Genomic DNA, 12,581 nt, shown 5'->3' with positions numbered 1-12,581 from the left:
ATAAATATCACAGAGGAGAGCAGAAAAGAGCGAGAGAGAGAGAGAGAGTGGTAGGAAGAGGGAGTGGCAGAGAGAGGGAGAGAGGGTGGGGGCAGAGAAAGGTTTTTTGGGTCCATATGCCTTACTGGATACGTTTATGCAATTGTCAGGTTATATTCTATATTCTATAATATCCCTGAAAGTAGTATGGATACTCATCCAGTTGTCGGGTTATATTCTTCTGCTATTGACGGGCTAAACCTAACTTCAAGATTTGTATTACCATTGTTTATTCTAAGCACATCACTCTCAGTGATATCACGGGGTCAGTATTTCAAGGTTTATCTAGCCAGGTCAGATTCCTGTATGTGAATTTCAGATAGAAAACGTTCTCACAGAAACAAGTAAGAAAAGGGGAGGTGTTGGGTGCCTATTTGTTCAGTGCTCCAAGCATTACAATAGGTTTGCTGTTATGGAGACCTTGTATATTTACACAGACAGAAGAATATATAATTGTCTTACTTTCAAACACTTGTGTTTTCACATAGTGTAAGGACCTAGTCATTTGAATATTGGAATACTTTTCAGCTGTCTTTACTATCGTGCAACAACCTGTGCATTTACTATCATGCAACAACCTGTGCATTTACTATCATGCAACAACCTGTGCATTTACTATCATGCAACAACCTGTGCATTTACTATCATGCAACAACCTGTGCATTTACTATCGTGCAACAACCTGTGCATTTACTATCATGCAACAACCTGTGCATTTACTAATGTGCAACAACCTGTGCATTTACTATCATGCAACAACCTGTGCATTTACTATCGTGCAACAACCTGTGCATTTACTATCGTGCAACAACCTGTGCATTTACTATCATGCAACAACCTGTGCATTTACTATCATGCAACAACCTGTGCATTTACTATCGTGCAACAACCTGTGCTGCGTGCATTTAACAAGAAGACAGTCTTGCTCTCCATGTACCAACAACCATGAAGAGAAAAACAAACCAGTAACCTACAAACCACTTCCTGTCAAATCAAATTAACTGGTTTGGTTTCAAATGAGGCCAGAACGTACTCAACTTACGTAACACTAACCTTATCACTGAACAAAAGTTTGAGTTTGAATAATTCTTCACAATCGATATATCCTTCATTGCTTGCCAAAATATAACAATATAAAATCAGAAACAGGAGTTTACCATTACAGGATGTTGTGAGGATGACTTGACACACTTGTTTCAACAGTTTCTTGTATTACATTGATAAGGTTCCATTGCATTTGTGGTATGTGTCCTGTAACTTGACAGTAAAGAAAATCCCCTTACTGATATCATTTCCCCACATTTTCCTGTTATGTCTAGAGACCAACCTAACTACCAAGGAAATATTTAAAAAGTAAAAAATATAAATAGTAAAGTACAGACCCCAAAAAACTACTTAAGTAGCACTTCAAGGTATTTTTACTTAAGTACTTTGCACCACTGGACACACGCATACTCACACACGCTAGCACACACATACACTACTGTTCAAAAGTTTGGGGTCACTTATAAATGTCCTTGTTTTTGAAAGAAAAGCACATTTTTCGTCCATTAAAATAACATCAAATTGATCAGAAATACAGCGTAGACATTGTTAATGTTGTAAATGACTATTTTAGCTGGAAACGGCAGATTTTTTAATGGAATATCTACGTAGGCGTACAGAGACCCATTATCAGCAACCATCACTCCTGTGTTCCAATGGCACGTTGTGTTAGCTAATCCAAGTTTAGCATTTTAAAAGTCTAATTGATCATTAGAAACCCCCTTTTGCAATTATGTTAGCACAGCTGAAAACTGTTGTTCTGATTTAAAGAAACAATAAAACTGGCCTTCTTTAGACGAGTTGAGTATCTGGAGCAGCAGCATTTGTAGGTTCGATGACAGACTCAAAATGGCCAGAAAAAAATACCTTTCTTCTGAAACTCGTCAGTCTATTCCATGCGAGAAATTGCCAAGAAACTGAAGATCTCGTACAACGCTGTGTACTACTCACTTCACAGAACAGCGCAAACTGTCTCTAACCAGAATAGAGTAGGAGGCCCCAGTGCACAACTGAGCAAGAGGACAAGTACATTAGAGTGCCTAGTTTGAGAAACAGATGCCTCACAAGTCCTCAACTATCAGCGTCATTAAATAGTACCTCCAAAACACCGGTCTCAACGTCAACAGTGAAGAGGCGACTCCGGGATGCTGGCCTTCTAGGCAGAGTTCCTCTGTCCAGTGTCTGTGTTCTTTTGTCCATCTTAATCTTTTCTTTTTATTGGCCAGTCTGAGATATGGATTTGTCTTTGTAACTCTGCCTAGAAGGCCAGCATCCCGGAGTCGCCTCTTCACTAAGTGACCCCAAACCTTTGAAAGGTAGTGTACATTGTAGTATTGTTGTATGGATACTCATCCAATATTCAGGTTATATTCTTCTGCTATTGATGGGCTAATCCTAACTTCAAGATTTGTATTATCATTGTTTTTTATTTTCTTGTAATGTAGTGAAGTAAAAGTAGTTAAAAATATAAATAATATAGTACCGATACCACAAAAAGCTACTTAAGTAGCATTTCAGAGTATTTTTACTTGAGTTCTTTACACCACTGGACACACGCATAAACACGCACTCTACACACACGTACATTGTATTATTGTTGTATGATGGTATTATACATGTTGTATTGTAGATATGTAGTGGTGTAATAATGTTAAATGATGTGCTGTTATGTGTGCTTTAATGTGTTTGGATCCCTTAGCAGCAGCTAATGGGGATCCCTAATAAATAAATAAAATACCTAATGTGTTTATCAGGATTTAACATTAGAGAGAATAACATAACCTAGATCTGGAGGATTGGAGGGAAGGTGATGGATCTGTGTGTGTTTTTGGTACCTGCGGGTGCAAGGTAGATGTTGGTGTGAGCGAATGCGTCTGTGGGTGGCAGCTGTGGTTCTGATGCTGAGTTTGATGTAGAAGAAAGATTTAAAAAATATGGGGAAGAATCCTATTCCTCTCTACACTCACTGGCTTTTGCACTGTTTACATTGAGGGGCCACATTTTACAAGAGATTACAAAGCAGGATCAAGGAGTTGGCCAGCTAACTTGCCTAAATATTCAGAAATAACTGTTTTTGAAAGATAAGATTGAAATAGGCATGGTCTAATTGACTCAACAACCACAAACATATACAGTGGGGAGAACAAGTATTTGATAACCTGCAAAATCGGCCGTGTTTCCTACTTACAAAGCATGTAGAGGTCTGTAATTTGTATCATAGGTACACTTCAACTGTGAGAGATGGAATCTAAAACAAAAATCCAGAAAATCACATTGTATGATTTTTAAGTAATTAATTAGCATTTTATTGCATGACATAAGTATTTGATACATCAGAAGACCCAGCCACGACCCATCTTCAATGCTCTTACTGAGGGAAGGAGGTTGTTGGCCAAGATCTCGCGATACATGGCCCCATCCATCTTCCCCTCAATATGGTGCAGTCGTCCTGTCCCCTTTGCAGAAAAGCATCCCCAAAGAATGATGTTTCCACCTCCATGCTTCACGGTTGGGATGGTGTTCTTGGGGTTGTACTCATCATTCTTCTTCCTCCAAACCCAGCGAGTGGAGTTAAGACCAAAAAGCTCTATTTTTGTCTCATCAAACAAATTACTTTCTCCCATTCCTCCTCTGGATCTACCAGATGGTCATTGACAAACTTCAGACGGGCCTGGACATGCACTGTTTTGAGCAAGGGTACCTTGCGTGCGCTGCAGGATTTTAATCCATGACAGCGTAGTGTGTTACTAATGGTTTTCTTTGACACTGTGGTCCCAGTTCTCTTCAGGTCATTGACCAGGTCCTGCCGTGTAGTTCTGGGCTGATCCCTCACCTTCCTCATGATCATTGATGCCCCACAAGGTGAGATCTTGCATGGAGCCCCAGACCGAGGGTGATTGACCGTCATCTTGAACTTCTTCCATTTTCTAATAATTGCACCAACAGTTGTTGCCTTCTCACCAAGCTGCTTGCCTATTGTCCTGTAGCCCATCCCAGCCTTGTGCAGGTCTACAATTTTAACCCTGATGTCCTTACACAGCTCTCTGGTCTTGGCCATTGTGGAGAGGTTGGAGTCTGTTTGATTGAGTGTGGACAGGTGTCTTTTATACAGGTAATGAGTGGAGAACAGGAGGGCTTCTTAAAGAAAAACTAACAGGTCTGTGAGAGCTGGAATTCTTACTGGTTGGTAGGTGATCAAATACTTATGTTTTGCAAATGAATTACTTAAAAATCATACAATGTGATTTTCTGGATTTTTGTTTTAGATTCCGTCTCTCACGGTTGAAGTGTACCTATGATAAAAATTACAGACCTCTAAATGCTTTGTAAGTAGGAAAACCTGCAAAATCGGCAGTGTATCAAATACTTGTTCTCCCCACTGTAGCTGTTTATCAAAGCCTGTGATTGCCTGTGTTACACTGATACCTACATTAGGGAAGGGGAGATGGTTATGAGAAGGGTCAGAGGTTAGTTAACACTTGCCTAGCAGCACACCATTCTCTACAATGCGTCGTAAAGCCTGGTTGGTACACATCTGATTCTACGGAGTTCTGAGGAACCAACCAGCCTGCCCCGCCTCGCCTGAAACCACAAGCTGGCGGCATTATCTCTACACTCATCTCACAAACATCATCTGCTGTGGTTTTATACCACATGGTTTTATAGAGCTCCACAAGGCCTGGGGAACTGTTCTCTCGTCTGTTTTGTAGTCTCTCGGGGGTGTCTAAATCCTCATCCTTTGACTGAGTGTAGAGACTACTTATAGTGCTTGTGGGTAGAGAATGATGCATGGTCCCTGTGTGCTGGTGAAAAGAGTCTGTAGTAATGTATTGAAAAGCAACCGCAAAAACCCAAAAAATATATCACATAATTAAAGAGCAACTGTCCCTAAAAAAGCTACTTTTCATTTTGAAAATGGCCTATGTGGCATCAATATGAAACATTTATTCTTGTGTAAAAATTGACTTACAATGTGTAAATAGGATAATTTTTGTCATAAAGTCAACCTCGTCCAAAACTGAGATTTGAGAGATGATATGATAAAATGGTATGTTACTGAATGAAGGGTACCGTAACAGTTTTTCCTTGGGTTGGGTTTATTTGAATTCTGCTCAGATGCCCACAGCTGGCAGCACCCAAGTAATCATACATTTTAAGCGCCGCAGCATTGGACTCGATTGTAATGCCCATGGTCCATTTGGTTGTACATTCAACATCCCTATGGGGCAAGTTAGGCCCCATCAGTAAAGGATGTACAAGGAACAATATATTAAAAGGTCAATAGCTCCAAATTTCAATGACTTAACCTCAAACCAACTAAATTGTAGAAATTCATTTTCAAATATTTAAAGCATTTGAGACAACTAATAGATGTGCAACATTAAAATATTGTCTCATTTACATTGTGTAATTTTATTGACGGTCCCAAACTAGCCTCAGATATCGTATATCCAAAGTCAATGCACACCAGCCGGCTGAAGCTAATTGGTTAAATGATTTGGCTAAGTTTTCCCACCTGCAAACACACACAGGATACACCCACATCAAACCACACACCGAAACCGACTCACTTTGAATTCAGTATGAATTCAGCATTTCTTAATGAAACAAATCTAAAACAAGGTCAAATCAGGAAGTGCAGTCGACTTTTAAAGATCCAGGATCTTAAGCACAACAAATTTGTAACATCATATGAATATAAATATATACAGTATATATTTTTTAGCCCGACGTAGCATATCATACGAAATGGATGACATGGTACACAAAAAACGGGGACCACTATTGACTCATGAGCAGCATTTTCAGAACTACTGGCTGAAATTATACAAAAGTTTGAGAGTGCATCTTTAACCAAACACAATTAAAACATCCCCATCAAGCATGTAAACAGATTCGGTAAAGTGCTGCTTTAAGCCACCTCTGACCTCAACCTTCAGATATATCCTCCACTATGAAGGCACTCTGAGCTCATACTACTATTGTTTGGCTCATTTCCAGTGAAGCCACACTAAAATAAGCAACTCTTTGAACCTATGTCTGTGGCAGCCACATGAATCTCTCCGCTGCACAGCAACTCTGAGAGCTTCCTGCTTCCTTTTGCTTGTTTCTCTAACCAAGGTTGCACTCAACATCAACAAACTGTTTTGCAATATTCTGAAACAAAAAGGTAGACCTGGTTGCTGTGGTAACTTAGTGTTTTTGCCTATAAAACTCAACTGAATGACTTTCACATCTTTTGACTAATTGGTCAAGAAATCCACCTCCTTATGTCACTCTGTAATTGTGTTCAACATTCACAAATGTAGAGTGGATGTTGTCATCTCACAATGTCTCAAGTCTGTTCTAATCATACAGCTTAGTGTTTTTGGTGCAAGCGGAGGCAGAGAGATACGGAGTCATCCTCGGAGTCAAAGATGAACCATAGAGGCCCATTTGACAACACGTTTGTGTGAGACACACTTTCATTGATGTAAACCTACCAAAACCTGCTTTAACCCAGAAAGCTGTAATTTGTAATAAGACTGGCAGACAATAGAGATGTTTTTGGTGGTTATGTCAATGGAGGTCAACCTGTCTACGTCAGCCTTACTGTCAAACTGAACATAACGTGGCCTGGTGTGTTCTGGAGCACATGTACGATGTACAGTTGCCAGCATGGGTTTGAATCAGACCCACTGTTCTGTCAGCATTCCCTCTCCTGCCTTTAATTAAACAGACAGATTTTGATGGGGATTTTTGTGTTATGTTAATTCATTTCCACAGGGCCGCAGAAATTGTAGAAGGGTTAACCTCTATCGTTCTGGATCCAATTAACATACCAAAAACGTACAAATATATTTAAAAACAAAACATACCAAACAGCCATGCAACACTACCTATCATTTCCTCGCTGATTAGCCTGTTCTGAGAGCAGAGTTACTACCCACCTGAGAGACTGAAGGTAACCACGGACACGGCGCTAGACAGCCATTCAGTGACAGCTGCTTAGCTATAGACACAACCGGTCTGCTACCACGTGAGACACTTTCACACATCGGCTCTGTCCGTGTATTGGTGTTTGTGTGAAATGAAGGTGTCTGTGTGAGAGGAAGAAGGGGAGACTGCCATTCCACCAATACCCACAGACACCAAGTGGTTGCAGGGCTGAAGTTGTGTTATTACAAAAGAGTAATGCAAGTTACTCTTAACTAATAGCCTTGAGTAGTTTAAAACATTCCCCAGGGCAATCCCACACAGAAGATAATGTATGCAATTCTGTAATCACATCTGAAATGTTTTTTTGATAGTGAATAGGCTTTGGTTTTTCCATTTCTGTTTTGAGGTTGGACTTTGCACATATAGCTATAACCGATTGATGTCACCTCATTAGTCAGTATGCGTACACCAGTGCTGATTTGTCATCTCATTAAGTGTTTCATCTGTGCTGGCACAGCTGATATTTAAGAGCGGCTGGCCCAGTACTCCGGTTGTCTTGAGAGATGTGGAAGGTCAACACCTTTAGCTGGCTCTCCAAATTGGATTTCTAGAAAAACATTCCTTTGTCTGATTTCGTTTTTCTCCACTTTTTTGGTTTACGTCCTGATGGGGGTTTTAATTTTGTTTTCCTGTTCTTGGGCAAATTTAGTGGGTTCTCATGGTGGGTGTCTTTTTGGTTCCAGTTGTTGTTGCTAGTTAACTTTCCGTGGACACCCCCACAAGTTTCGTTCAGAACACCTCCTAAAACCCCACGTTTCCTTTTGGCTGTTGTCAGTGACTTTGTTCGATCCTCCTTCTGTTTGAGCAACATTATTTGGTTTTCTTGCTGGGCAATGTAACAGTAGTAAACCACAATTCACAACAAAATATAAATTGAACATTTTATTTCATTTTTACAACATTTTTTTCAAAGAAAGATTGTGAGGTTACATTTTGTTCAAACTGAGTCAATACACTATTTTAATCCCCCCCCCCAAAGACTAAATACATTTCCTAATTATACAGATATAAGATGGAAAACCGTAAATCACCCTGACCATACAAAACATTGTCATATGCATTTGCTTATCATTTACTCAACCACAAAACCAGATCATTGTGGGCTTTCAATGCTTCATCTAAAAGAATTCACAATCCTTGATCATTCAATGAGATGTTGGCAGAATAAATGTGTCCATGTCACCAAATTCATACTGTGCAACATGTACTAATCTGCATACAATCAAACACACTTCTATAAAGTCCACATCAAGATTCAACTTTAGGACAAGACCACTGCTTTAGAAAGAGCTTCAATTAAGGACAACACATCAATCAATGTATGAACGCTGGCATCCATACTCTAATCACACACCAGGGCCTCGACTCCAGTTCAATTTCATCAATGATTTTACCCAATCAATTACTGGGAGTTTTTATATAGAGTGTGCGACTCTATTTTTTATAACGATGAACATTACGACATTGTTAAATGTATGCATTGTTTGTGTTTTCTAACTATTATTATGGCACACAGGGCCCATAGACTGAAGGCCTCTCTGGGGATGTGGCCCCTGTGAAATATTTTGTTCTGTGTATAGCCTCATGATATAATGGATATGATCGTAAGTTATGACATAAAGAGGAATGCAGTGAAAAATACTGAACTTCCAGTCTTAACATAAGCAATATCAAGTTCTTTACAAGTGAGAGTAGCAGAAAGGATGTTATAGGAACCTGCATCTGAAACTCTACTATAATGGCACAACAATCGACAGAAGACCAAGTTATATAACCACACTACAAAACATACAACGGAAATAGGAATGACACTCAAAATGAGCGAGTAGTAGTGTTAGAAAAAGCTTGCTCCCTTTACCATAAACTCTCAACAGTAATAAAAAATAACTAAAAATAAACACATGAACATATTCCAAACAAAATACAAGCACAAGGTGAATCAAAGATGGTCCTGTACATGTTAGTGGCATCATTAGTAGCTAGAGACCTTTCCCCACACAGGCTTTGTTCTAGTAAAAGCTGCTCTGATATCTCTGAACGTGATTTGAAGACGAGCTTAAAACTTCAGAGGCCCAACAACAGTATGTGTTTCCTATCCAATAGGAATAGCCGGTGCGGAAACAGTGGAGTTGCAGACACGATCTGTTATTTATTACTTCAGTTTCATGGAGCTGATACGCTCGCAGTCTTAACTTTGAGATACAGTGCTCTCCATGTATCGTCATGAAGTTACTTTGACCTTCCACGTGCTCTCTGCTTCACAACTGTGGCAGCAGTCCAAGGAAACGACAACAAATCAGACAAATGCCGCTTTCGATTACTTGGGCTCAAAATGTAGTCATTATTGGAAGTCAGGTTTCATTCTTCCTCTCTCATCAGTAGTCTTTGATAGCTGTGTGGCTCTTCTCGTTCCCATCCAATGTCACTTCTAATTTTCTCCCGTTTCACTTACTAATGAACAATCTCTCACTTCCACTTAACCTTTAACCCTTTACACTCGTACCAGTATGCGGGGTTGTATAAATGGCAGATTTGGGCACTGATAAGCGCCTAAATTGGAATGCAGTGGATGTACAGTAGCATGCTATACATTACATCAGAGCTCTGGCTCTGCGCTTCACAGCTCTGTAGGATTTTGACTGACAGCCGTTCTGAACTTGAGCACCGAATGCAACAAGAAGTTGACCCCATCCCTCCTGCTAATTGGGAAACTTTAGCAAAACGTTTCGTTGTCCGAGTGAGGGAAACCAGTTAGTCCTCTCACTCAAACCCTTGTCGTTGTTTTGGTATTATGTTGCACCTACCCCACATTTTCCAGGGAATATTCTCATGTTACTGAATGTATCCAGAGTATTTTCAGGATTTCGTTATCAACAAATGCGGCAAAATGTACAGTAAATGTAAAATGCACATCCAATCAACAGTGTAATGTTTGGATTCAGTCTTAGTGTGTCAGGTTGTGTCTTCAATTTTGGTCTAATAATTTCCCCATAATATCCAAACTGTTCCCTTTCAATTGCTACCATGCTTATGCATATGCTTTCCATATGTCTTCTGTGAGAAACATTTCAATTTAGCCCTATCCATATGCCAATTCCCACAAGTGTAAAGGGTTAATCCCTCTGTCCTGCAGCAGACCTAGCATGGCCCCAGATCTGTTTGTGCAGTCTTGCCAACTCCTCCCAGTCATTGTCATGCCATGCAGGAGTTGGCAAGACCGCACAAACAGATTTGAAACCAGGCTAAGTCTGTCCTGCAGGAATGGCTATTTCCTTACTCTGCACAGGAGACTCTCCAGTCCCATTTTCAAGTGCTCCCTCGCCCATCTCTACTCAACCCTAGTCTTCACAAACACATGGATCTACCCCACTTACTAGCTCCTCACTTACATAAAGCTTTGCCTTCACTTCTCCTGATTCGTAAATGATACGGGTTCAATTCATTTGAATTGAATTCAACGTAAAAACAACAACTAATCTCTCTGAGAGATTTGTTGAGCGCTTCAGACTTCCTGGACCATAGCGTGTAGTAGGAGATGGTGTGATGGTGTGCTCTGATCTGAACACAGAAGAGATACGGCTCTTATATAAGATCTAAACTCGAGCCTCAGTGAGAGAAGGGCTCTGAGGACTGAGGATTCCTCAAGGCAGAGGAAGGATCGAGAGCAGCAGAGCCACAGTGCTGCGTGTAGACTGTGAGTCACAAACAGAGCCACTGCAATGCAGGGCTGCTCCCGAGTCTGATCTGCTGTCCATTGACAGGGTGTAGAGACGAGTGAGGCTACAATTAACTCATCATGAGGAAGCCAGACTGACACGGTAGACCACTGCCTACTGTACAATAAATAAAACAGGACACTGAATGCTTGGCGGAGTGGCTAACTGGGAATCAATACCTTGTCAATGGAAGTGAGAGCACACATTTACACAGATTCAATTCATCTTTAAGAGGAATGTATTTACAGTCGGCTTACCATAGAGAGACGACTTACAGCGAATGAAAATAAATTTGACTGTATGGGACAGAACTGACGAAGCACAGCATCTCAATAGCCCACTGTAGAAGACGCCAAATAGAGGAAGCAGTTGTGGACAGCTATAAAGAATGACTTGACACATTCTGCTGGATTTACACAGACAGAAGCTTGACAGCATCCATTGTTGGTCAGCTGGAAGGTTCTTTTGCCTTCCATTGAGTGCTGTAGACTTGGCGCCCTCTGCTGTTTAGCAGAGCAACTGAGCAGCAGAGCAGCCCAGGTTAGAGGGAGCTCCGTTGGGCTCTGCTTCTCCTTGCTAAGAACCAGGCCTGTGGTAGGCCTCGCTGAAGCCTCAGACTCGAGTGAGGAAGTGTAGGCTGAGGTTGGCAGGGATGTGAAGGGTCTCCAGGCTAAGGGCTGAGGGGGTATAGGGGAACAGGACAGGGAAGGTGTGCTTGGTGTCCACCAGGAGCATTGGGACATCATTCCTCTCCTGCAGACGATTCTGAGGACAAGATAATAAATATAAATAAATGGCATGGAAAATAGATTATATTAGACTGGAAGTGGATTCAATCACTCATTATAACGAACGGAGAGTTGTCACCTGGATGTTTCTGATGAAGGACACAGTGACTCTTTCCTCAAACTCGTTGAGCGGGGTGTAGAGGTTGAGGATTTTCACGATCTGTATGACCAATAGGACACTGGTTAGTATATGAAGACACGTCACTCTTCCTGTGAACTTTGAGACGGAGTTGTGAGGGGCGTTCCGGTGCTCAAGGATTGGTGATGTGCAACAGGCTCGTAACAGGTTTCTGTAACAGGTGTATGAGTGTACCTGTTGCATGGTGAGAGCGGTACACAGTGAGCAGATGGCCTCAGCGTCCTGGGACGTCTTCTTCTTGACCTGAAGCAGCTGGGCGGCCTGGATGACGGGCTCCATGTTAATCACCGCCCCGCTCTGGTGGAGGTTCTTCCCCCGAAGCCACTCCTCCATCTGACTTATGTTGTACCTGACCAATCCCAGTGAAAGACACTTAGTAGTACAGACCCACCTCTTCAGTGACGAGTCATAAATCAAACCCTTATGCTACTTTCTCTCTCTAACAGTACTGAGTGCTCCTCTTAGCTATACTGTATGTAGCATTAAGGGCCTTTTCCTGGTCAGTCCCTAGTAACATATAATATCCCCAAGCATGGTTCTGTATGTGTGTAATATATATACACACACACACATAAATAAACAAACATACCGGAGCTGCATGCCAGTGCTCCAAGAGCAGACGTCTTTCCTGAGCAGCAGGTTGTTGAGGGTGACAGCGTTGATGCTGTAGAACAGCTGCCGGATCACCTGGCCTGCTATCTCTGGGTCCAGGCCGTGCTCGCCCATCACCCCGTGGAACTGGCCCAGCTGTCTGATCAGGGCCTCCAGGGTGTAGCTCCCTGGGCCCTCCTCGTCCTTGTCCATGCTGGAGGAGCGGTTCCTGTAACCCATGGGCTTCACTCCCGCAAGGCTGGGGATAGACTCACTCTCCAACAT

The 12,581-nt window shown here is 41.6% G+C and overlaps 1 protein-coding gene across 1 annotated transcript in view; it reads right to left on the bottom strand.

Annotated features, from left to right (window-relative positions):
• Positions 1–7,931: 7,931 nt before the first annotated feature.
• myo5b (myosin VB) overlaps positions 7,932–12,581 on the bottom strand; it is an 85,825-nt gene continuing 81,175 nt past the window's right edge. Inside the window, exons 36-39 of the mRNA XM_029655243.2 lie at positions 12,295–12,581; positions 11,880–12,054; positions 11,646–11,726; positions 7,932–11,543 (exon numbers count right to left, since the gene is read on the bottom strand). The exon at positions 12,295–12,581 is cut by the window's right edge and continues 8 nt beyond it. Of these exons, the coding sequence (XP_029511103.1) occupies positions 11,391–11,543; positions 11,646–11,726; positions 11,880–12,054; positions 12,295–12,581 (696 nt within the window). The 3' untranslated portion in view covers positions 7,932–11,390. The remainder of the gene's footprint in view (positions 11,544–11,645; positions 11,727–11,879; positions 12,055–12,294) is intronic.

Source organism: Oncorhynchus nerka, linkage group LG4, assembly GCF_034236695.1.
Source record: "Oncorhynchus nerka isolate Pitt River linkage group LG4, Oner_Uvic_2.0, whole genome shotgun sequence".
NCBI lineage: Eukaryota > Metazoa > Chordata > Actinopteri > Salmoniformes > Salmonidae > Oncorhynchus > Oncorhynchus nerka.
Note: the sequence above shows the minus strand (reverse complement) of the source record. Positions and strands in the feature narration are given on the sequence as shown.